Below are 25,995 nucleotides of genomic sequence, written 5' to 3'. Positions count from 1 at the left end.
TCCTGCATGGCCGACCGTAGTTCAACTCCTGGACCTGACAGCTTGCTTTCTCCTGTTCTCTTTCTTAGGTGAACACAGGTGTCCCACAGCCAATTAGGAAAACAAGACAAAAATAAAGTTAGACAAGTAATTCTTAGCAAAAGATTGCAAGTCTGAATGAGAGGAATGTGACATTTCTGGAACATTGTTACTGTCTTTTAAATGTATCAAGTTATCTTTAACAATTAAAAGGAAACTCCAAGTCTCTACACATATTTTCAGTGTTTCAAGTTGAACTCCTTAAAGCTCAGTCAGAGATGATCTGCCCTGGAGGGACACTTGGTAGTGCCTGGACACTTTCCAGGTTGTCATAAATGAAGGGTGATACTATGAGGGGACGGTTTGATATCAGGGGTGCTGCTAAGCACCCTTCAGGGAACAGGAACGATCCCCTCACTGCAAAAATGCATCCAGTCCCTAGCAGATGGTGTGGACGTTAAGGCAGCTGGACACCATATATTTGACTCCGTGGTTCATGTCCAAACTCGGCAACTTGAGAATCACTCCGGGCACATGTGCGTGCGTGCCCAAAATCCTGAGAAGAGAATGGAGGAGAAGGGATCATGGTGTGGCCATCCCCCACCTCCCCAGGGGGGGGGGGGATTTCTCACTTCCCCTCTCTCTGTCTTTCTCTGTCTCCTTCTGGTGAGCACACACCCTCTATAGCAAAAACTTCAAAAAATAAATCACCTGGCCTCCAATACTGATCATTGTGAGGTCGATCAATTCCAAAGTTCAAAAAGCGAGCCTTCCCGTTCCTGCTCAAGAATCGTTTTGGGGGAACCAGCAGTTAGCGTAATGGCTATGTCGCTGGACTCCCACGTAGTCAACCGCGGTTCACATCCCGGACCCGGTGGCTTAAAACTCACACAAGGCGCGTGTGCGTGCATGCCCAAGATCCCGAGAGGAGAATGGAGGAGAAGGGATTGCGGTGTGGCCATCCCCCCTGGGGGGTGATTTCTCACTTTCTGTCTCTCTGTCTCTCTCTGTCTGTCTGGCAAGCGCACGTGCCCTATAGCGAAAACCTCTCCAAAAAAAAAAAAAAAAAAAAAAGAATCGTTTTGGAAGGGCTGGCTCTGTAGCCCAGTGGTTAAGAGAGCCGGACCCCACGTGTGATTCAAACCTCAGCCTCAACAGCTTAAAAAATATGCCCGCTGCATGTCTCCAAAATCCTGACTGGATGGAGAAATGGAGAAGGGATTGTGATAGAACCACACCCCATCTCTCTCTCTGTCTCTGTCTCTCTGTGCAGAGCACACAAGTCCCCTTGGCAATTAATTTTTTTTTTTAAATATACTAAGATGTGACAGCTGTGGTGTAGTGATTTAGGTGCTGAAGTCCCACATGGTTTGAGTCCAAGGCCTGGCAGTGTGAAAATCACACCAGGTGTGTGGACGTGCATGTCCAAAACCCCAAGTCAATAAGAAAATGGAGGAGAAGGAATAGCGGTGTGGCCATCCCCCTGTGGGTGAGTTCTCATTTTCCTTCTCTCTCTCTCTCCAGGGAGTACACACACCCTATGCCAAAATTGTTAAAAAAAAAAAAATTGAGGGGGACCAGCAGTTAGCATAGTGGCTATGTCACTGGATTCCCATGTAGTCAACTGCAGTTCGAGTCCCAGACTCGGTGACTTAAACTCACACCAGACGCATGTGTGCGTGCTCAAGATCCCGAGAGGAGCATGGAGAAGGGATTGTGGCATGGCCATCCCCCCTGGGGAGTGATTTCTCGCTGTCTCTCAGTGTCTCTCTGTCTGTCTGGCGAGCGCATGTGCCCTATAGCAAAAACCTCTCAAAAAATAAAAAATAAAAAAAAAGAGAGAGCAGGGTGGAAGTGGTCTGGCCAAAGGAAAAGAGAAGACCAGCCAATAGCAAAGACCCCATTAAAAAATGTAGTAAATTCTCGGGACCAGAAGGTGGCGGGGCAATTCAGGGCTCTGGACTCCCACCATGACCGACTGTTGTTTGAGTCCTGGACCGGGCGGCTTCCTTTCTCAGTTTCCCTTTCTCTCTTTCATTCTGTCCCTCTCCGGTCAAATTAAAATACATACATAGATAAAGTTGAATAATTCTTTTTTTTTTTTTAAAGGTAGCCAATTCCCCTTTTTTGTATTTTTAAATTTCAGGATGACTTAAGTGAGCTGTGGAAGGAATTTCATTTCAGTGTTTGTTACTTAAAAGCCTGAGCTCATACACCGTGAGATGTCACCAAGGGGATGGCCCGGCAGCCAGACCTGGGACACAATGTCCGTCACCTCGGAGGGGAACACAGCCCTGGGGTGCCAACTCCTTCTCCCGAGTCGCTGTTTTTTGGCAGGGCTTTGGCGAAGCTGCTTCCAGCTACCCAAGATTGGCTCTCACGGCAGAAGCCTGGGGGACCCTCCTCAGACAAGCCAGCTCAGTGACTCGGCTAAGGGCCGTACTTAACCGAGAGCGACCTGGCTGGGCTCCCGAGAGGGTGCTCCCCTCGGCCGGAGGCTGGGGTGGGGTCATGGCCCTGGCTCTCATAGGCTTGGTTCTCACAGCTCTGCCTCCGCAGCCGGGAAATGTTAACAAGTTTCTGTGCTTCTCGGCCTCACTTTCTTTGTCTATAACAGAGGCCGTCAATGAGGGCCAGCAGGTAGCCTGGTGGTTGGGGTGTAGGACTCCCACATGGGCGACGGCGGTTCAAGTCCTGGACCTGGCAACCTGCTTTCTCACTTTCCATTTCTCTCTCTCTGGTGAGCTCGTGTGCCCTATAGCACATGGACAAATAATACCAATAAATAAAATGAAGTTATTCCTTAAAAAAAAAAAGAAAAAGATTAGGGGACAGCAGATGGCATAATGGTTATGTTGCTGGACTCCCACACACAGGTGACCATGGTTGGAGTCTTGGACCCAGTGACTTGAAACTCACGCCGGGCGCGTGTGCATGCATGCCCAAGATCCTGAGAGGAGAATGGAGAAGTGATTGCGGCATGGCCATCCCCCCTGGGGGGTGATTTCTCGCTTTCTGTCTCTCTGTCTCTGTCTGCATCTCCAGCAAGTGCATGCACTCTGTAGAAAAAAATCTGTTTATAAAATAAAAAAAAAAAAAGAAAATGCACGGATTTACATTTCTGTGCTGCACCAAAATAAACTCATACTTTCATTCTGTTTTTTTCCATAAACGGTTTCCTTTCAAACCTTCTTGATTTTGGCCATGTGTAAAAGACATACACACAGAAACTGAGAGAGAGAGAGACAGACAAAGAGAGAGAGAGAGAGAGAGAGAATACCCTAAAACCCTTCTCACATTGAAGAGTCTCCCCTCATCCTCAGACTAATCAGGGCCACCCCTCTGAATTCAAACCAGGAACCTTTCCATGTCAGACGGCCTCACGGAGTATCAGGCTTGGCCGTACACAAGGATGGCTCAGAAAGTAACTGCAGGGGCCTGGCGTATAGTAAGAAATTCAACAGCTATTCCCCGTCTTCTTCCAATGTGAAGATGAAAACATCTGAAATATCGCCAGGGAGAGAGGACGGCAGAATCTCAGAGCAGGGCAGGTACCGGATACCTCACAGGTCTGTATGCTGCATATTACATACTGTGAGACACGTGCTGGAAACCACGGTGACCCTACCTCCTGAGTGGATGCTATTGCTGTGTCCCCTGTGTGTGTGTGTCTGTCACTCATGGAATAAACGTGTGTGTGTGTGTGTGTGTGTGTGATCTACATTGTGTTAGAGACGAAAAAGAAAGTTTACCTGTGCCTTTTAACTGAATGCACATTAGTGTGCTTTTACTTTACAAATAATAATAAAAGAAGAAGAACTAACAGTATAGGGCCTAATACCATCAGCATTTTCACTGACTTATAGTATAAAGGAAATTTATTTATAAACCAATACGCAGGTATTCCCCCAGAGTTCATGGTTAGGAGAAATTAAATCAGGAGCGAGGTTGCTGCACACACATTTGAAATCCATGCACAGCTTTTCCACAATGAACATTTTCCAGGAGCTTTCTGGAGATCCCACCTTCATCTGTTGCAAACATAACCTGCTTTTTTCTTTTTTTTGGAGAGGTTTTTGCTATAGGGCGCATGCGCTCGCCAGACAGACAGAGAGAGACAGAGAGACACAAAGTGAGAAATCACCTCCCAGGTTGGGATGGCCATGCCGCAATCCCTTCTCCTCCATTCTCCTCTCGGGATCTTGGGCATGCACGCACACGTGGCCGGCGTGAGTTTAAGCCACCGGGTCTGGGCCTCGAACTGCAGTCAACTACGTGGGGAGTCCAGCGACATAGCCATTACGCTAACTGCTGGTTCCCAAACATAACCTGCTTTTTATTTCTGACTTTTGTATTACAGGTGTCTGGAAAAATGCTGGATTCAATATAACGCCTCATGTTTCTTTTCTTTAAGTCTTCTGAGAGAGATGGTTAAATTTTCCTATTTAATTGGAATCTGCCATGGAGACATTTGTCAATATATATATTTATTTATTTGAGATTTTTTACCTTAGGGCATATGCACTTGCCAGAGAGAGGGAGAGAGATAGTGAAAGGGAAAGTGAGAAATGACCCCCAAGGTGGGATGGCCATGCTGCAATCCCTTCTCCTCCATTCTCTTCATGTGACCTTGAGCATGGACACCCAGTGATTCTCAAGCCACTTGGTCTGGTTGGCCCCAGGGGAGTCCAGTGACAAAACTGCTACGCCATCTGCTGGTCTCCGATTTTATCTTTTATTGCCCGATGACATGTGCGCTCAGGGGAGACAGAGACAGCAAGTGAGATCCCCCCCCCCAATGGGGCATGGCCATGCCACAATTCCTTCTTCATTTCTCCATCCTGTCAAGATTCAAACTGCAGGGCCCAGGATTCAAACCAGGGTTGGCCGAATGGGAGCTGGTTCCCTTAATCACTAGGCTATGGGACCAACCTTTGTCGTTGATTTTTATTCTTCTAAAATAAATGAAAAAAAAAATAAAAAGAGTATTGTGTTCGTGTTGACTATTAGGGTATTTTCAAAGGAATTCAGTGTATATTTGAAAGGGAAAGAAAACACATTTATTTGGTTCTTAAAGCTTAAAGGGCAGGATTTGGAAGATCCAGATAAGCAAGCTTTTGCCTGATACGATCTGTCTATGAAGGTCCTTGTAGACGCACCGTCCGAATCCTTAAACCAAGATAAACTTGCGCAGATTATGAAAACCTAAGTCATTCTCTCTTTTCACACATTCCGTAGAGAGCCGAGTCCACAAGCAGGCTACCGGTGTTCTATTTTTTTTTTTTTTCAGACTTTATTTTGGCCTAAGCAGCTTTTTGACTCCTGTTAGTAACACGAGAGGTGATAATGATGGACGATGGAGAGGAACAGGCAGGACCTCATCTGCCGCGGGAATGCATAGGTTCACCTTCATCTGTTAAAACACGACCTCCTCCTGCTGTTTCTCCAGCACCTCACGCCCTCTTTCCCACCTGTTCTATGTTATTTGACATGCGATCGATCTTCTTTTGTTTGTTTGTTTTGCCATAGAGTGCATGCACTTGCCAGAGAGAGGTAAAGTGAGAAATCACCCCCTTGAGGGGACGGCCATGCCACAGTCCCTTCTCCCCTGTTATCCTCTTGGGATCTGGGGCACGCATGCACATGTGCCCAGCATGATTTTCAAACTGCCAGGTCCAAGACTTAAACCATGCAATTGACCATGTGGGGAACCCAGCGCCCTAAACACCATGCCACCTGCTGGCCCACTGAGATACAAACTTGGTGGCAGATGCTTGCATGCATTGAAAAAAATTAGGGAGGGGGTGGACCAGCAGATGGCATAGTGGGGACATCACTGGTCTCCCATGTAGTCGACTGCAGTTTGAGTCCCCGACCTGGTGGTTTAAGCTCACACCAGAGGCATGTGTGTGCGTGCCCAATATCCCAAGAGGAGAATGGAGGAGAAGGGATGGTGGCATGGCCATCCCCCCTGAGAGGTGATTTCTTGCTTTCTGTCTCTCTCTGTCTCTCTAGTGAGCCCATGTGCCCTAGAGTAAAATCTCTCTGGAAGCAAATTTTTAAAAATAATTATTTAATTTTATTTATTAGAATGATGATTTCTCAACCTGTTACAGGGCACATGTGCTCACAATAGGGGGGGGGGAAGGAGAGATAGACAGGGAACGTGAGAAAGCAAACTGCCAGGTCTGGGAATCAAAGTACTATTGGTCATGCGGGAGTCTAGCGCCTTAATCAGCACGCCACCTGCTGGTCCTTCGAATACCTTTCTAAGGTCTCGTGGGTCACTGCATTAGGTAGACATAGATGCCACAAGTTCTGTAAAAATACCAGTGAGCCCTCACATCCTCCTTTGGGTTTAATAGCTTTCCTTACATTTAAAGCGAGGTAGAATGAACTGTTAACCGGACTTCAGGGTTATTAAAGGCTCAGCGGCTCCTCCCGGGCACTCAGTGGTGAAATCCCACCACCTGGCTTAAATGCTCTTTTGGCAATAAAGGCTATTTTTGTTTGGTCAGAGGGCACCTGTGCTCCTAGAGAGAATTAGAGAGGCAGAGAGACACAGAGATGGAGAAAGCATTCCCCTCAGTGGTGTGTGGTCACACCACAATCCCTTCTCCATTCTCCATCCTGTCAGGATCTGGGGACATGCAGCTGGCATGGATCAAGCTGTCGGGGTCAAGGTTTAAACTGTACTTAGCCATGTGAGAGATGCTTCCGTTAACCACTGCCCAGGCTACAGGGCAGGTCTGATTTTGTTTTGTTTTTATTTTTATTTGTCAGAGGGCATATGCGCCTGCTAGAGAGAGAGAGAGAGAGAGAGAGAGAGAGAGAAAGCAAGAAAACACCCCTCCATGGAGCCTGGCTAGGTGCCATCGCTTGTCCATCACCACCCCCTCCTGTCGGGATATGGGAGTGAACACAAAGTGCCTGGCCTCTTTTTCAAGCTGCCGGGTCCAGGACCCCAATCACAGAATCAGCCGTGTGGCATCCAGCTGCCTCAGCCACAAGGTCATGTGTTGGCCCCGTTTTGAAAGAAATGAAAGAGTGGCTCTCCCTGAGTGCAATTTAAAGACTGTTTTAAAATGTATGCATTTGCAGGACCAGCAGATGGCATAATGGTTACATCACTGGACTCCCATGTAGTTGACCGTGGTTTGAGTCCCAGACCTGGAGGCTTAAACTCACACCGGGTGCGTGTGAGTGCATGCCCAAAATCCCGAGAGGAGAATGGAGGAGAAGGGATTGCAGCATGGCCATGCCCTCTGGGAGCTGATTTCTTGCTCTCTGTCTCTCTGTTTCTCTCTGTCTCTCTGGCATGTGCATGTGCCCTATAGCAAAATCCTCTCTCTGAAAAACAAAACAAAACAAAATATATTTGTTTGTGTCTCCCATTAAGAGAGGGAGACAGAGAGAGAAAGCACATCAACAGTCTCTTCACGCTGTGACCCAACTCCAGCCCCAACTGGCCAAGACCCTGGGCAGGAAGCGGTGCCTTAGGCATGCAGCAAGAGACCCTGGGACCCACACCCTGCACCTTGGCCTGATCACCCCTGGAGAGTGTCATGTGAGTGGAGTGCCCTGTGACCAGCAGATGTATGCATCCAGTCCCTGGAAGCCCTCCTGCCTAAGCCCCTCTTCCTGGCTTTTTTTTTTTTTACAAAGACCCAGCCATGGCTGTGAAGAACACTGATCACAGCCCACCAGATGGCGTCTGAAGCAAATGCAAGGTATGAGCCATCCTGCCATGCCAACACCACATCCTGGGAGCTGTGTCAAAACACCGATAAGACGAGGGCAAGCAGGTGGCGTGGTGACCAAGGCACTGCATTCCCATATGCTCAACCACGGTTCGAGTCCCAGGACTGCTGGCTTGTACATCACACCTGGTGCACATAGGTCCGTGTGCAGGATCTCGAGAGGAGAAGGGAGGAGAAGGGATTGCAGCGTGGCCATCTCCTCTGGAAGGTGATTTCTCACTTTCCCTTCGTCTGTCTCTCCCTGGTGAACACACGTGCCCTACGGCAAACACTTCAAAGAAGAACGATAACCCGTATTGGTGTTACTGGCCATGACAGCACGGCCTTCCCATTTCAGAATTCCAGGTGCACGCAGGTCTCTGATCCATGAGGCGTCATGCATGGCTTGACTGCTGAAAGTGCTGCATTTTCTTGCAGCTGGCATAGAGACATTTCCCTCCATTCTGATTTGTCTTTCCATTTAAAACCTTCTTATTACATTTTTCTTTTCTTACTTCTTTCTTTTCTTTTCTTTTCCTTTTTTAAGAATTTTACTATACTGTGCATGTGCTTGCTCGAGACCCAGAGAATGGAGAGACAGAAAGTGAAAAATCCCCGCCCTCTCCGCCCCAGGAATAGCCACACTGCAATCCATTCTCCTCCTGGGATTTTGGGCGTGCACGCACACACACTCCCTGTGAATTGCAAGCCACCGGGTGGACCACGTGGCTGTCCAGCAGCTTAACCACCAGCAGCTTAATCACCTGCTGACCCCTTCATTTTTTATTCCATTTCATCACTCTGCCTTTACAGCATACGAAATGGTTTTTCTCTGTACGAACGCAGTGCGTGTTGGGGCAAAGAGACTTTTACCCACCTCTTTTCTCGAAGACCTGGAATGGAATTATGTTTGATTTACCGGCCCGTCAGGACTCACCCCTTTCCTCCGATGCACAAAGATTTTTACACCATAAGCATTTCATTCTCTAACATCGTTTTTATACCTTTTTTTTTTTTTTTGGAGAGATTTTTTTTTGAAAGGCGTGTGTGCTCGCCAGCCAGCCAGAGATAGAGAGACAGAAAGCGAGAAATCACCCCCCAGGGAGGATGGCCACACTATAATCTCTTCTCCTCCATTCTCTTCTCAGGATCTTGGGCATGCATGCACACACGCCCGGTGTGAGATTAAGCCACTGGGTCCAGGACTCGAACCGTGGTCGACTACATGGGAGTCCAGCGACATAGCCATTATGCTAACTGCCGGTTCCCGTTTTGATATCTTGAGGTGAGTTTTTGGTGTTCCTTGACATCATTTCTCCATGACGGAAACGCGCCACCTTGGACAGATTTGCACACAGCGAGCTCCTGCTTTGGCAGCTGTGGTTCCTTTCCGATATCATTTCAGTGGTCTTACCGCAGGCCAGCAGGGCAGGAGCCATCCTGACGGTAAGACCGGCCTCTGCCTGCTGAGGCACGGGAGGTCTGGGTGAGGTGAGGAAGGGGCACGTGAGAAGCCAGGGGTGAGCGTTTGCAGGACTCGGGGTCAGCACTCAGGGGAAAGCACGGGGCCCTGCTGGACGGCCCTGAGGAGAGATTTGCACTTGCTTGTGTCTTGTGCCAATAAATACCATGAAGACATTGGACGTTCTGAGACAGTTTGGTGGTGCTGCTGCCTGTCTGCTGGTAACAGCTTACAGAATAAACTGCCTTTTCTCCAGCCTCTGTCCCACCTTTCACAGACCACAAGAAACAGCAGCAGCTGGTGGCCAGGTAGCCAGCAAGGCTCTTTCCTGGACCACTAGTGGAAACACCTCCTTACTACAATGGCCTCTTCCAGCACAAGTCTTCTTGCCCACTTGCCCATTTGAAATGGGAAGGACCAGGGCCAGCAGGTGGTGGAGTGGTTAAGGTGTTGGATGCTCACGTTACCCACTGCAGTTCCAGTCCCAGGCCCGGAGGCTCGAAACCCACGCCAGGCACAAGCGTGTGCGTGCCCAAAATCCATAGAGAGAATGGAGGAGAAGGGACTATGGCATGGCCATGGCCTCTGGGGGTGATTTCTCACTTTCCCCCCTCTCTGTCTCTCTCTGTGTCTCTGGTGAATGCACATGCCCTCAAGGAAACAGCTGTTAGAAAGGAAAAAAAAAGGAGAAAGGAAAAAAAAGAAATTGAAAGAACTAAATGAAGAGTTAAGAGTATTAAGAGTACTATGGGCTTTGTCAAACTCGTTGGTTGTCAACATCCTGTCCCATCCCACAGTTTCGATCTTTGGAGGCTCTCCCAAGTCAGCGAGGGCACCATCGTGTACCCAGAATCCGGACAGGAGGGCGAGACGGAGAAGGGATTGGAGAGTGGCCATGCCCCCTGGGCTGCTTTCTCTCTCTCAATCTTTCTTTGGCTAGTGCACGCACTCTCCAGAAAATAGGAAGGGAGGAGAGGACGAAGGAAGAAGGGAGGGAGAGACAGAGAGAGGAAGACAGTCAGACAGACATGCACATAGCGTTAGGGAAGAAAAACGGTTCTGGCTGCTATGCGTATAAGTGTGCGGGCCTGTGTGTCCACCCTGGAGACTGCACCTTTCTTTCTGTCTCTTTCTCTATTTTTTTTTTTTTTTTGAGAGTTTTTGCTATAGGGTGCGTGTGCTCGCTGGAGAGACAGAGAGACAAAGAGAGAAATAAAGAAATCAACCTCCAGGGGGGCATGGCCACACTGCAATCCCTTCTCCGTTTTCCTCTTGGAGTTTTGGTCATGCATGTATACGCACTTGGCAGGAGTTTTAAGCCACCAGGACCGGGACTTGAACCATGGTCAGCCGTGTGGAAGCCTAGTACCTTAAGCACCATGCCACCTGCCGGCCCCAAGCACAGAGTCTGGAAGGAGACAAAGCAGCTAGGAGGGCCGTACTGCTGGGGCGAGAAGGCGGCCATATCCAGGTGAGGCTGGCAGGTGGCATGGTGGTTGAGACGCTGGATTCTCACATGGCTGACCTCAGTTCGAGTCCCAGACCTGGCAGTTTGGTTTCTCACTTTTTCTCTTTCTCTGTGAGTCTCTCTGGTATGAAGAGACATGCCTTGTAGCAAAACTGAAAAGAAAAAAAAAAAGAACCATAATGAGCAATAAAATGAAATAATTTAAAAAAGAGAAGAAGGACATACCCCGTTTTGGCGAAGTTGGTCCAGTAGGTCATGACCACGGCGCTGAGCATCACGTCGTTCTTGGAGAAGTTGCAGCTGAAGAGCTCGGTGGGGCCGATCATGGGGATGCCGAAGACATAGGGCACCTCGTCGCCGTGGGCTGAGTCGGCCCAGCTGGGCTTCATCTCGCTCTGGCAGTGGTGGTAGAAGGAGTAGAAGTAGGTGGGGGAGCCGTACTGCGCGTGCAGGTCGGCCGTGGCCACGGCGGGGGCCACCCACTGGTGGTCGGTGAACAGCGCCACCAGGGTCTTCCTGCGCGTCTCGGGATTCTCCTTGTCCGCCCAGTCCGTGTACATGAACTTGATGGTCTCCCGCAGCGTGTCCTTGCCCTCGGGGTAGCCGTACAGGTTGTCCACGAAGTTAGACACGGAGAAGTCGAAGTCGTTGGGCGTCACGCCGTCCTCGTTGTCCACGATGCCGTCCACGAACTTCAAGCCCTCGCCCTGGTTGACGCCCAGCATGATGTCGTAGTTGAGGAACTCGCCCTGCTCCATGAGGATCTGCGGGTCGTCGGGGATGACGTCGCCGTCGATGACGGGCCCGAAGGCGATGTGGTAGGTGGCGGGGGTGATGCTCTGCTGGATCAGCTCCTTGTGGTTCTTGTTGCGCAGACACTCCACCATGTCCGTGGTGTCCAGCATGTTGCAGCCCACCTTGTCCGCCAGGATTCGCGTGTACTTGGCCGGCTGGTAGTTCACCGCCCAGCTGGACAGGGCTGTTCCGCTCTGGATAATGGCCTTCTGAAACAGACCTGCAGGTGCGGCATTGAAGACATGCAAATGAAAAGCCCCCGGGACAGAACAGCGGCTTTGACTGCGGGAAGAAGGCGGGCATTGTCTTGGGGCCTGTGAATTTCTGGACGCAGGAGCTCGGGGTTCTCTCTGGGTCTGTTTTCGCCCGTTTTCACGGTATTGCCCCCTCCTCCTGGATATGCATTTCACACACACACACACACACACACACACACACACACAGGCATGCATGCACACACAGAATAGGCTTTAAGGAAATGAAACTGCATGGACACTTTCTCTGCATAAAAGGAAAGAAAAATAACACTTAAAATTTCTTCCTCCTTCCACAATTAAGCATGGTTTTGGCTCCAAGTGCCATAAAGAAACCATCTCAGAATAACTGTACTGGGACCAGCAGTTAGCGTAATGGCAGTATCACTGGACTCCCACGTAGTCCACCGCGGTTCGAGTCCCGGACCCGGTGGCTTAAACTCATGCCAGGCGTGTGTGCGTGGCCCTATAGCAAAAAAAACCTCTCCAAAAAAAAAAGAAAAAGAAACAGAATAACTGTACTTTCTGATTGCTCCTAAAAACATGTTTCGTGGGACCGGCAGGGGGAGTGGTGGCTGAGGCACTAGACTCCCACATGGCCAACCATGGTTCAAGTCCTGGATCTGGTGGCTTGCTGGCTCACTTTCCCTTTCTCTCTCTCTCTGGTCAAATTAAATAATAATAATAAGTAAAATGAAATAAACAATACTTTAAAAAAAACAACAAGCAAACAAAATCATGATTTGTATGAGTAAGACATCACAAGACCTTGTAGTTCACAGGTTAGACCAGGTACCGGTTCACGAGCAGGATTGGAAAACCCACCAGAATCAATTCCAAACGACTCACTCAGGGATGTGTTTATAGTTCTACCTAGAGTCCAATGAACGTATTAAGAATTTACAATTAAAATGGATTAAATTAGCTTCACCTCAAGAAATCCTCAGCGGGGTACCCAACTAACAAAGATTGTTTTAAAAAAAATCACTAATTTCCAAAGTATAGCCATTCAAGCCCCTGTGTTTGTACTATGTAGTCTGGCTACCTTTTTAAATGGCTCTCTTGGGGGAGAATTTGCAAAAGCGTGGACAATTTTAAGAGCAAAATTCAGGGCTGGCAGGTGGCGTGGTGGTTAAGGGCACTGGACTCCCACATGGTAGACTGTGGTTCAAGTCCTGGACCTGGTGGCTTGCTTTCTCACTTTCTTCTCTCTTTCTGTGTGTGTGTCTCTCTGGTCAAATGAAAAATAAATGAATACATCAATAAAATCAAATAAATATTTATATAAAAAAAGAGTAAAAGTCTGTGTGGCTTAAAACTGTCCATCTGGGGACCAGTAGTTAGCGTAATGGCTATGTCACTGGACTCCCACGCAGGAAACCGCGTCCTGGACCCGGTGGCTTAAACTCACGCCGGGCGCGTGTGCGTGCGTGCCCAAGATTCCAGGAGGAGAATGGAGGAGAAGGGATTGCGACATGGACAACCCCCCTGGGGGGTGATTACTCACTTTCTGTCTCTCTGTCTCTCTCTGTTTGGCGAGTGCAAGCGCCCTATAGCAAAAACCTCTCAAGAAAAACAAAAAACAAAAAACAAAAAAACTGTCCATCTGCTCAGTCTCCTGTAGGACCTCATGCCCTGCCCAGTTTTAAACGTTTCAAAAGCAATCCAAGATGAGGCAAGTATGATGACACTCAGGAGGGGGTGACTTTAATGTGCGGAGGGGTCCCCAATGTGACAAACAACACAGAGAGAGTTTCAACTGGTCTGGCTTAGCACAATCTGGCATTCAAGCCACCTGTGGGCCATCTGGGTCAGAAACGGACACACATCAGGGACCAGCAGGTGGCGTGGTGGTTAAGGTGCGGGCCACTCCCACATGGCTAACCACGGTTCAAGCCCAGGGCCTGGTGGCTTGCTTTCTCTGTGTCTGTCTCTCTTTGTCTCTCTCTCTCTGGTCAAAATTTAAATAAATAAATAAAATGAAAAATAAATAATTCTTCAAAAGGAAAAAGAAATGGATGAGAATCAACTTGAGTGTTTGGCTTCAAAGATTAACATTTGCAAGCCGCTGAAAGAAATGAGGTCTGGATGCGAGCTCCTGAAAACGTTTCTAAGTGAAGGCGATCGGAAGTGGGGACACCGCCAGAAGATGCCTTTCCCCTCTCTCACAGATAAGGGTAAGAGTTTAGGTAGTGTGGGATATAGAACTTACATATTTTATTTCATACTTATAAACGCATAGCCTTACGTACGTTATAGAATTATATATAAAATATAGAACCAAATAGATTCATAGGATATATTACATATGCATGATATCATCTATATTTACATAATATATACTCATATAGTATTCTATATAATATAGACATATTTAGGTGTAGATTTTTATATATTACATATTATATAGAATATAAATATATTTAGTTATAGGTTTTATAGATATGTTTCTATGTGACATATAGAATATAAATATAGTTATAGATTTTACGGACATGTTTATATATGACATATTATGTAGAATATAGTTATATATTTATATACTGTATTTTATAATATATTATAGATAATATATTATACAAATACATTTATATATAAAATTTATATAAATATACAGTTATATAATATATATATATTGTGCATGTGTGTGTGTGTGTGTGTGTGTGTCTATTCCACATATCTGTATGATAGGGAATAATAGAACCCCCAATATGACTCAAACAATTGGATAATGAAACAAAACCACTTCTTAAAAAATTCTTTTTTCAATTTTAAGATGTTCTTGCTAGAGGGCATGTATGCTCAGTGGAAAAAGAGACAGAAACAGAGAGAGGGAAAGTGAGAAATCGCCCCCTGGGGGGGGGATGGCCACACTGTAATCCCTTCTCCTCCGTTCTCCTCCTGGGATTTTAGATGCACATGCACACGCCCCGTGAAATTTTTCAAGCTGCAGGGTCTGGGACTCAAACTATGTAGTGGGCCATGTGAGAGTCCAGTGAAGTCCAGTGCCTTAACTACCACACCGGAAAGAAATTCTTTCTAACGCCTACTGTTCCAAACAAGTTGTCTGAGCATCCTAAATACACTGGACATTAGTATAATGGCGTCTCCTTTCCCTGTCCGTAGGTCTGCTTTGCTTAACTGCACTCCAACTAGGCATGTGTCCCTACACCATACTTTCCATGCCATTATAAATCTTACGCACAGTTCTCAAGTGACACCTCCTTTGAGTACCTTCACAGGGCTCCTTATAACTTTTCTCTTTTCAGAGGTTAGCTTTTTTTTGAGAGATTTTGGCTATAGAGTGCGTGCACTTGCCAAAAAGACAGAGAGAGACAGAGAGACAGAAAGCGAGACATCATCCCCCAGGGGGGATGGCCATGCCATAATCCCTTCTCCTCCATTCTCCTCTCGGGATCTTGGGCATGCACACACATGCGCCTGGTGTGAGTTTAAGCTGCTGGGTCCGGGACTTGAACCGCAGCTGACTGCAAGGGAGTCCAGTGACATAGCCATTACACCAACTGCTAGACCCTAGAGTTTAGCTTTTTGATGACTCCTTTGCTATGGTAATGATACTGTGGTGAACAACTTCATTTAACTATCCTTTTCCATGTGCACTTCAATTTCATGAGAGTAGGTTACGAGGGACCAGCAGTTAGCATAATGGCTATATCGCTTGACTCCCATGTAGTTGACTGCGGTTCAAGTTTGGACCCGGTGGCTTAAACTCACACTGGGCGCGTGTGCGTGCGTGCCCAAGATCCCGAGAGGAGAATGGAAGAGAAGGGATTGCAGTATCCCCTCCCCCTGGGGGGGGTGATTTCTCGCTTTCTGTCTCTCTTTCTATCTCTGTCTTTCTGGTGAGTGCATGCGCCCTAGAAAAAAAACTCGCCAAAAAAAAAAAAAAAAAGAAAAGAAAGAAAGAAAAAAAAGAACTGCCTTGCATTAATACCGGAGGCAAAGGCACTGTGAAAGAGCACCATGCTTCCAGTCTGCTGATTTACGTCATTAACAGCCCCTTCCAGGAGTTACGTGCGAATGGGCTGGATTCTATTTAGCTGGCCCGGACTACTTTCCAAATGCAGAACTGGGATTATATCAAATGAGAAAAGTGGAAACTAGATGTTGTGTGAAATGCCCTGGGACTGAAAGACCTACTGGATCATTCACTTTTTATTTATTTATTTTCTTATTCTGGAGAGGTTTTTGATAGAGGGCACAAGAGCTTGCCAGAGAGAGAGAGAAAGCGAGAAATCACCTCTCAGGTGGGACGGCCATGCCGCGATCCCTTCTCCTCCATTCCCCTCTCAGGATCTTGGGTACGCACGCTCATGCACCCAGCGTGAGTTTAAGCCACCGAGTCCGGGACTTGAACCACGGTTGACTACAGGGGAGTCCAGAGACACAGCCATCACGCCAACTGCTGGTCCTGGATGATTCACTTTTCTTTTATAAAAAAATAAACAGCTAGCATGGCCAGCAGGTGGGGTGGAGGTGAAGGAGGCTGGCCCTCACATGGCCGAACGCACTGTTAGGCGAGTCCTGAAGTTGGGAGCCTGAAAATCATTCCAGGTGAGTGCACCTGCATGCCCAAAACCCCAAGAGGAAAACGGAGAAGGGATTTTGGCATGGTCATCCCCCTGGGGAGGGGAACCTCTTTTTCCTTATCTCTTGGGCAAGTATCATGTGACCTACAGTAAAAACAGTAACAAAAACAAAAACAAAAACAAAAAACCAAACAAACAAAAAACAAAAAAACAAGAAACAAAACTGAATACAGGGCTGGTCCCAAGACCATTGCTGGATCCCTCCAAACCAACCACGATTTGAGTCCTGGCCCCCCGTGGCTGACTAATTATGCCTGACAGGATGGAGAAATGGAGGAGAAGGGATTGTCAGTGTCTGTCTTCCCTGCGTGGGGTGTTTTCTTCCTCTCATTCTCTCTCTGTGCTGAGCAGGTGTGCCATCTGGCAATGAAAAACAAAAAGCCAATACAAATATGAGCCTTCTACTTTTCAATAGCTCTTAGGAAATGTTAAAAATCAAGAAATTTACATTTCAAGGAGTTAAAGTTCATCCTCATTCTTCTCTTGCTCACGGAGAAATCAAGATCCAGGAAGAGTCAATCACTTACCCACCAAGGGTCAGGAAGTGGAGAAAGGATTGCAATTGCACTATAATACATCATTAAACCTTTAAAGAAGTTGCAGTTACTTTAAAGAAAGACACCCTGAGACAGCGGTTTGTTTTTGTTGGTTTTGAGAGGGTAAGTGAGAAATCACATCCCGAGTGGATGGCCACCTCACAATCTCTTCTCATCCACTTTCCTTTCAGGATTTTGGGCACAGATGCACACTCGCCTAGCGCGATCCTCAAGATACTGAGTCTGGGACTCGAACTGAGGTCGGCTATGTGGAATTCAGAGCTGTAACCACCATGCCACTCACTGGCCATGAGACAATGTTTTTAGAGGGGAGAGGTTTTTGCTATAGGGCCTGTGTGCTCGCCAGAGAGAAAGAGAGACAGAGAGATAGAAAGCGAGAAATCACCCCCTCGGGGGAGGATGGCCACACCACAATCCCTTCTCCTCCATTCTCCTCTTGGGATCTTGGGCACGCACGTACACGCGCCCGGCGTGAGTTTAAGCCACAGGGCCTGGGACTCGAACAGCGGTGGACTACATGGGAGTCCAGCGACATAGCCATTATGCCATCTGCTGGCCCCTATGAGACCATTTTTAAAAATGTAATCCCATTGAAGTTTCAGGGGCCTTGGGTGTGATCAGGTCAACGTGTTATGCTGCAGCTCTTCAGCCACCCGAGGACCCAGAAGAACATCAACCCCTACCTGGATGAAGTCGTTGTGAGTACTCATGGACACACTGGCCAGGTCACCCAGTATCGCTAGCCTTGCAGATTTTCCTGCTGTCTCCCGAGGCCAGAGCAGAGACGTCCCTACCCTGCTTCCAGAACCACTGTGTCCACCCTCACGAGCTTCTCTTTCCAGCCTCTCATCTGAGACCGCCTACAGACCCCTTTTATAAAGGATAGCACTGAGGTGCCCCGAGGAAGGCTCTGGAGAAAACCTGAGGCTCCCCTGCAGGGCTGCGGGCTCCAGATGGAGCTTGGACAGCTATTGGGAAAACCACCTGGGACACTTCTCAGCTCCCTGTGCTGATCCATCCACCAAGTCCCTCTGTTCCATGGGTATCAAGCTTCCAGGGGGGTCCTTGGCTGAAAATGATCTTTCCAGATGAAGGAAGGTGGGCAGGGACAAAGATGACTATCCTAGGTACTGGGTGCTTTTAAGTGAATGCAACCTAAAGGCTCCTACTGTTTCCAGAACAGGTAGAGTTAACAGGAACCACACACGTGAATTTAAAAAAAACACGCCTATTGGAGCAGAAGATGTAATGGTTGTGCCGATGGGTTCCCATGCAGTTGACTGTGGTTTGAGTCCCGGACCCGGTGGCTTAAAATGCATGCTGGGTGTGTGTGTGTGCATGCCCAAAATCCTGAGGGGAGAATGGAAGAGAAGGGATTGCAGCATGGTCATCCCCCTTGGGAGGTAAATTGTCACTTTTGTCTTTGTCTCTGTCTCTATAGAGCACACGTGCCCTATAGTAAAAATGCTCTTTCAAAAAATCAAAACCGGGAACCAGCAGTTAGCGTCATGGCTATGTCGCTGGACTCCCACGTAGTCGACCGCGGTTCGAGTCCCGGACCCGGTGGCTTCAACTCACGCCGGGTGCGTGTGCGTGCGTGCCCAAGATCCCGAGAGAAGAATGGAGGAGAAGGGATTGCGGCGTGACCATCCCCCCTGGGGGGTGATTTCTTGCTTTCTGTCTCTATGTCTCTCTCTGTCTGTCTGGCGAGCGCACGCGCCCTACAGTGAAAATCTCTCCAAAAAAAAAATCAAAACCATGCTTGTTGATCAATGGATCTAAGAATGCATGTCGACAACTGAAAGAGGCGATGGAACTGTGGACCGGAACAGAGTCAAAAAGGCCACTGATGGGTCAGCAGGTGGCACGGAGGTTAAGGCACTGAATCCCACGTGGCTGGCTCCATGGTTCGAATCCTGGACCCAGGACCTTGAAAATCACTGCAGGTATGCGTGCTTGCCCCAAATCCTGAGAAGAGAATGGAGGAGAAGGGACTGTGGTATGGCCATCCCCCTGGGGGTGGGGTGATTTCTCACTTGCCCTCTCTTTCTCTCTCTCTCTCTATGTCTCTCTCTGACTGGAGTACACACACTGTAGCAAAAATCAAAAGAAAAACAACAACAAAAAAAGACAATTCAGCATACTTTGCAAAAAATAAAAGAAACAAAGCCCAGAGTAGAATTGGTAGCAAATGTGCAAATGTGCACAGCCTCATGTTCCCATGGGGGATTTTTCTGCTGAGGGCACCCGGAGAGACTCTGGCAACCCTGCCCTGCCCCAGGATGGGAACCATAGGAGTGTCCCCTTCTTGTTTCTGTGGTTGCACCTGTCCCCCCGCGGGCCACTTCCCTTACCTTCTGAATAGTGCGATAAGGTCAACAGGCTGACGCAGGAGGCCCCGGCCCCCGAGCCGAAGATGGTCACGCGCTTCGGGTCTCCGCCGAAGGCCCCGACGTTCTCCTCGACCCACCTGAGTGCCTGGATCTGGTCCAGCAGCCCGTAGTTCCCTTTAGCCGCCTGGTCGCCGGTGCTTAAAAACCCTGCAAGAGAACGCAGCGTGTTTGTGGGCCGCTGGGACACAAGTGCGTGAGCTAGACTGTGCAAGAGGAGGGCCGAGACACCGTCCTTCCTTCCCCACGATGCACATGGTCATGGCCTCGGGGGTGAGAGTGCATGCCCCACGCCTGCCTGGGGAACCCGGGCTGCACCCCACGAGGAGGTCTAGCTAAATGCTAAGGAGAAATGATATGAAATAGCACAAGGAAAAGCAGACGGAGAGAAAACCCAGAAAGGTATCTCGTGGCTTATGTTCTTGCTCTGCCTAGGCACTCCATCTCCCCGTTCGTTTCTAGAAGCAGCCCAGAGCCTTGGGTCGGCTGACCAACTTACATAAATCATGATTATGCTTTCTGTGGACATTGGAATGAACTCTATCATCCATGGGTATGTGGGCGGTTAAGAGAGGAGGCAAAATGGGGACCAGCAGTTAGCGTAATGGCTATGTTACTGGACTCCCATGTAGTTGATCATGGTTCAAGTCCCGGACCTGGTGGCTTAAACTCACACCAGGTGCATGTGTGTGTGTGTGCCCAAGATCCCGAGAGGAGACTGGAGGAGAAGGGATCGTGGCGTGGCCATCCCCCCTGGGGGGTGATTTCTCGCTTTCTCTCTCTCTGTCCTTCTGGTGTGTGCACGTGCCCTATAGCAAAAATCTCTGGGGGAAAAATGAGGAAGATTCTTTAAGTTGAGGGTCTAGACAGACAAGCCTTTTTGGCATTCTTGGGAGCCAAGTGGTCAGTTGCTCTGTCTCATTTTTCATTCCGTCTAATACAGCCTGAGCCGGGAAAACGGCTTTTCTCTGATGATTCAAAGTCATTTTTTGGGGGGAAGACATACACTCTCTTACTCAGATTCAGAACTATGAATATTTTCTAAATTTTCCTGCAAATGTAACCCATGACGCCAACATTAAAGCAACTTTCTGCTCAAATATGTACTGGCTAAGCCTTCCAAGGAGAAGAAGGAAGGAAGAACAGAAAGAAGGAAGGACGGACGGACGGACGAACGAACAGTCTTGACGAGGTTGAACAAGTTTTGCATTCTCCTTTGAGTTTCCCCAAAATATCTAACCAGGCTGTTGGCCTTTTCTTCATCATCCCCCACTCCCAGTGGCGTGTCATTCACTCCTTTCAAGAGATGATGATGATGATAACTGGAGAGATTTTCGCTATAGGTCACATGTGTTCGCCAGACAGACAGAGAGAGACAGAGAGAGAGAAAGCGAGAAATCAACCCCCTGGGAGGATGGCCACGCCGCAACCCCTTCTCCTCCATTCTCCTCTCAGGATCTTGGGCACGCATACACACGCCCGGCGTGAGTTTAAGCCATCGGTTCCAGGACTCAAACAGGGGTCGACTACATGGGAGTCCAGTGACGTAGCCATGAGGTCAACTGCTGGTCCCCAAGACGCTTATTAAATCATGATGCGCATGTGCTGTGTCTATGAAGAGTGACTGGCGTGAGTCTTACAACAACGTGGATGAAAAGCAACACCTTCAAACCACCACCCTGACCAGCGCCGACAGTATTCCGAGCAGCCCGCTGACGGCCAGCTTCTAAAGCTGCAAAGTATGCACAGTAGCGGCTCATCCCCAACATTTTTGGGGAGACTATATTTCCACTGCCCTGGGTGGTGAGGGATGTCTCCAGGGTACTGCATCTACAGTGCACTTTTACAGGTGTCACACGGGAATAACAGGGAGAAGTCCTGGCCAGGGCATTGTGCTCTCTGCATCAGGAGGGGCTCACAGACAGCTGCAGGAGCGGACAGCTTACTGTTTTAAAGCACCAATAAAAATCCCACACTTGGATCAGGGACTGGTCCCCTCCTGAACCCAGAGGTAGAGGCTAAATGTCAGCTGCACCGTGGGGCATTGCAGGCCCATCCTCTCCCGAGTTGCAGGAATTGGATGTGAGAGTAGGTGTCATGAGTGGGACTGTTCACACGTTGGCCATCCCTGCAGCTACTGAGCAATCGCTTGCCGGTGTTTCCTGCCGAAAGCGTTCTGCAACACCTGCATGCATTATTCCACGTGGAGTGCAGTTGTTGTAAAAGGAATCATGCTCTGCTTGGGAGAAAAGCCCCGGTCCTGCTGGGAAGGTGTGAAGATAGCTGAAAATGCCAGTTTCAGTGCTGAGAGAGAAGCAGACCAACCAGTGTGTCTCTCCTTACGAGAGAAAGAGGTCATGAGTCCCTAAGCTCCGGGCATGTTCTGGCAGAAGCCTCCCCGCCTGCTTTCTCTTCCCCTCCCCCTCCCGTCTCCCTCTGTCAACTCCTCACTGATGTCGCCTCTGTAGAAGAGTAAGAGGGTTTGCAGCACAGGAGCAATGAGGAGGGTGGATTTCACCCACCGTCAGTCCTCATGCAAGGCAGAGGGGCTGTCACCTCTTCTCAGAGCACCTTCCTGGGTGCTCATCTTTGCCAGGCTGACTCTTCCAAAAACCAAACAGTCTTGCAGAGGGTATGTGCTCTCTACACGCCTCTGACGTTTAACACAGCAAGGTGGCATTATTTTTTTTTTAGAGGTTTATGCCTGGGGGTGCGTGCACTCCTGGGAAAGAGAGACAGAGACAGGGAAAGTGAGAAATCACCCCCTCAGGGGGTTGACCACACCACAATCCCTTCTCCTCCATTCTCCTCCTGGGGTTTTGGCCATGCATGCCCATGTGCCCCATGTAATTTTTAAGCCACCAGGTCCAGGACTCAAACCAGTCTGCCATGTGGGAGTCCAGCGACGTACCAGCTACACCATTGGCTGGCCCTGGAATGTGGCATTGTTTAATGCTGTTCTTCTCATAGTTTCTGCCGTGACAGCTTGACTTAACGCAACGTCCAATCAAGGTTTTCTGGTTTCTTCTTTTTAAAATTTATATTTATTCATTTATTATTTTTAATTTGCTATAGGGCACTCAGCCGAGAGAGAGAGAGAGAGAGAAGAAAAGTGAGAAAGCAAGCTGCCAGGTCCTGGACTCGAACTGTGGTTGGCCATGTGGGAATTCAGTGCCTTCACCACCACACCGCTTGCCAGCCCCCATCCAGGTATCCAGCTCTCCTTCATTTTTGTAAAAAGCCGACCATCAGGAAGGCAGCGTGCCCATTTCAAGTGCAGAATAAGTGTGAATGCTTCTCTTTTCTTTATGAGAGTTTGCCCCTCGAATACGTTGAGTGTCGAGTGTCGGATCATGTTGGTCTTCACAACAGGGACATCAAAGGCTGACTTTAAGATGCATGCGCTGTCTCTACCGCTGAGTTATCGGATCCTACAAAGTCAGGGTGTCCAAACATGACCTGTGTTCGCACCGGACGTGCTTCTGAAGTTTAGAGCTGACCATCGAGGTGTCATTCCTCTTTCTTCATCTGCAGCGGGTAATTCCCTGTGAATAAGATGCTGCAGACAGATACACAGGATGGACAGACAGACACCGTAGAGCTCTGTGGTCTGACACAGCCAGAGCAGGGAGAGGAGGGAGGTTTCCAGGCACCATCGTTTTCTTAGACGCAAACAGAGAGTGAGATAGAAAAATCACAATGCTGTCATTCTTGTTTGTTTTTTTTTTTTTTTAGGTAGGCACCAGGTATGGGCGGACCTAAATGGCTGAGTTTCCCCTGTGGTCCTGGAAGGTTAAAGGAAGGAACCTAATCACTTTGATAACAGGGCTATACTGGCCGCCAAAGATCCGTGCAAATGGACTCTCCTTCGGAGTCTCCTCCCTGAAGGATCAGGTGACTTTACGTCCGCGGTCCAGGTGAATGTCTGGAAGAAAGCACACGGTGGTCCCAAACCAGAGATTTGACACAGCTGGCTGCTCTCGGTAGCAGCTTCTTTCTGTTCCAAACCCTCCAAGCATCGCAGGTGATGCAATATTTGGCTGTTGAGAGTCCCTGTCCTTGAAATGAACCTTGCAAATCACTAACGATTGAACAGTGGAAGAGCAATGACACAAAAGGGACAGTGTGAATGGTCACCCGTGAACAGCTACCTCGGTGGCATTTTCTGTGCGCTCTGGGAAAACAACAGAGACAGAACGTCGACAATCTGTGTGGTCGGCCCGTGCAGTTATTTTCAACCATTTTTCCTGGGAAAGGGGCCAAAACCCAGAAACCACCCTTTCCTCACCGCGTGTTGGCAGAAATGGCTATCGTGTAAAAATACACATTTTTAATAGGGCTTCACGGGGCCGCGAGAACAGAACACTTTCTTCTTTCCGTGACTCGTCATGGAAATCTAAATAGTTCTTTTCGATTCCACGCTAAGGCTTCCGAGAATGATTCCGGGTCCTGTCGATTTTTCTAGAGACGCAAAGTCAAGAGAAGGGGTTGGATCGGGTGGGTCTTGGGTGAAGCCGTGGATACAGCTGTGTTAACTTGTCAGCGCAGCCAGGTTTTTCTTTCAGGAGATCATTCCTTACAAAACACAGGGGATATTTTTGGCGGACAAGTAAACCCCAAGAAAATGAAGTGAATACAGATGTTAAATATTTTTTTATAATTTTGGCGTGTATGTTAATTTGTAGCTGCTATATATATCATATATATATACTTATACATATTGTATATTTATGTAGAGAGACATGTGAATAGACATATATAGACATATCTATCATACATAGACATATATAATATATATGTAAATGAACACATAATATATGCATATATAATATACACATTACAGATATACATACAGAGAGACATTTGCATATCTATGCATACATAGACATATAGAATGTATGCTATATGTAAAATAATGCATAATATATCATTAATGTGTATATACTATCGACATTATACATAGACTCTTACAGACATACATAGACATATAGAATGTATGATATATGTAAAATAATACATAATGTATCATTCATGTGTCTATAATATATACATTATAAATATACATAGAGACAGTTATAGACAGAGACCTACAGAATGTATGCTATCTGTAAAATAATGTACATTCATGCGTATATAATAACATATACATTATAAATATACATATTGAGAGACATTTATAGACATCCATACCTTCTGTAGGCAAATATGTACTTATAACATATATTACATGCAAAACAAAATGCCATATGTAATATGCATATATTGGGTCATCAGAAAAGTTGTCACCCATTTTTGCATAGGTAAACATAGAATACGTACATGGTGACTTTTCCGAGGACCTAATATCATAACAGATACTCAGCACATCCTCTGGAATATGCAACTATATAACTGTATAGGTGTGTGTATGAGCAGGTGTTCAGAGGTGTGTGCATGCATGTGTGAACATTAACGCTGTGAAAACCAATGCTTACATAAAAATTCTTCACGTGCTGGTTTCTTTTTTTTTTTTTGAATTATTTTATTTAACTTTATTTATTTATTTTAATTTTACCAGAAAGGGACAGAATGAAAGAGAGAGAGAGAGAGAGAGAAACTGAGAAGGCAAGCTACCAGGTCCCAGACTCAACCCAAGGTCGACCATGGGAGATGCCAGCACCCTTAGCCACCATGTTGCCTGCTGGCTTCCGAAATAAAAATTCTTTAGCAAAACAACTGGGCTGTCAAAAAAGTCATGAGGAATTTTTTCCATGGAAAAATGCGTCATGACTTTTGCGATGAACCAATAGGCTGCAATTGCTTTTTTTTCTTTTCGTGTCCACCAAGAACTGTGTGTGATGAGTTTTGAGCCCAAGGATAAAGGATGAAAAGCAGCCCAGCAAGTGCACACCTGCCTTCTCCGACGTCTGTGGGAGCTCAGCCAGACAGGATCTAGGACAGGCTGAGAACAGCTCCTGCCCGGACCTGATTGGGGTCTGACGAGAGGTCATAGCCACCCAGGATGGGAGGGGAGAGAAGGGAAGCTATGAGGTCTCATCCGCCCAATGGGGCAGGCTCCTTCCAGTGCAGCTGCACTATTTACAGTGCTTATTTTACCTGAAAAATGAGATAAGGGGAACCAGCAGTTAGCATAATGGCTATGTCGCTGGACTCCCACGTAGTCGACTGTGGTTCGCATCCTGGACCCGGTGGCTTAAAAAACTCACGCTGGGCGTGTGTGCGTGCGTGCCCAAGATCCCGAGAGGAGAATGGAGGAGAGGGGATTGCGGCGTGACCATCCCCCCTGGGGCATGATTTCTCGCTTTCTGTCTCTATGTCTCTGTCTGGCGAGCGCACGCGCCCTACAGTGAAAATCTCTCCAAAAAAAGAAAAAAAACGAGATAAGTAATGACTGGCCATCATGCTATTAAATGAAATGATCACAGGTGACCAGGACCTGCGGTGGTCTCAACGGGACTGGACTGAGGTGTCTATTGTGCTGGGTATAGCGATTGAATGTTTGAAGAAGAACAAATTAAAAAAGAAAGAATGGGGCCTCAGAATTCTATTTCCACAATCAGAAGAGTCCACCTAAGGGAACCAGCAGTTAGCGTAATGGCTATGTCGCTGGACTCCCACGTAGGCGACCGCGGTTCGTGTCCCGGACACAGTGGCTTAAATCTCACGCCGGGCGCATGTGCGTGCGTGCCCAAGATCCTGAGA

The 25,995-nt window shown here is 47.8% G+C and overlaps 1 protein-coding gene across 5 annotated transcripts in view; it reads right to left on the bottom strand.

Annotated features, from left to right (window-relative positions):
* Positions 1-25,995, bottom strand: part of NLGN4X (neuroligin 4 X-linked) — a 408,403-nt gene that overhangs the window by 5,098 nt on the left and 377,310 nt on the right. For all 5 annotated transcript variants that reach the window (XM_006147778.3, XM_006147781.3, XM_006147777.3 and 2 more), the window contains 2 exons: positions 19,258-19,443; positions 10,913-11,702 (listed from right to left, as the gene is read on the bottom strand). In XM_006147778.3, the coding sequence (XP_006147840.1) occupies positions 10,913-11,702; positions 19,258-19,443 (976 nt within the window). The remainder of the gene's footprint in view (positions 1-10,912; positions 11,703-19,257; positions 19,444-25,995) is intronic.

This window comes from Tupaia chinensis, unplaced genomic scaffold, assembly GCF_000334495.1.
Source record: "Tupaia chinensis unplaced genomic scaffold, TupChi_1.0 Scaffold000222_1, whole genome shotgun sequence".
Classification (NCBI taxonomy): domain Eukaryota; kingdom Metazoa; phylum Chordata; class Mammalia; order Scandentia; family Tupaiidae; genus Tupaia; species Tupaia belangeri.
The sequence above is the reverse complement of the archived record's forward strand: the minus strand, read 5'-3'. Positions and strand labels throughout refer to the sequence as shown.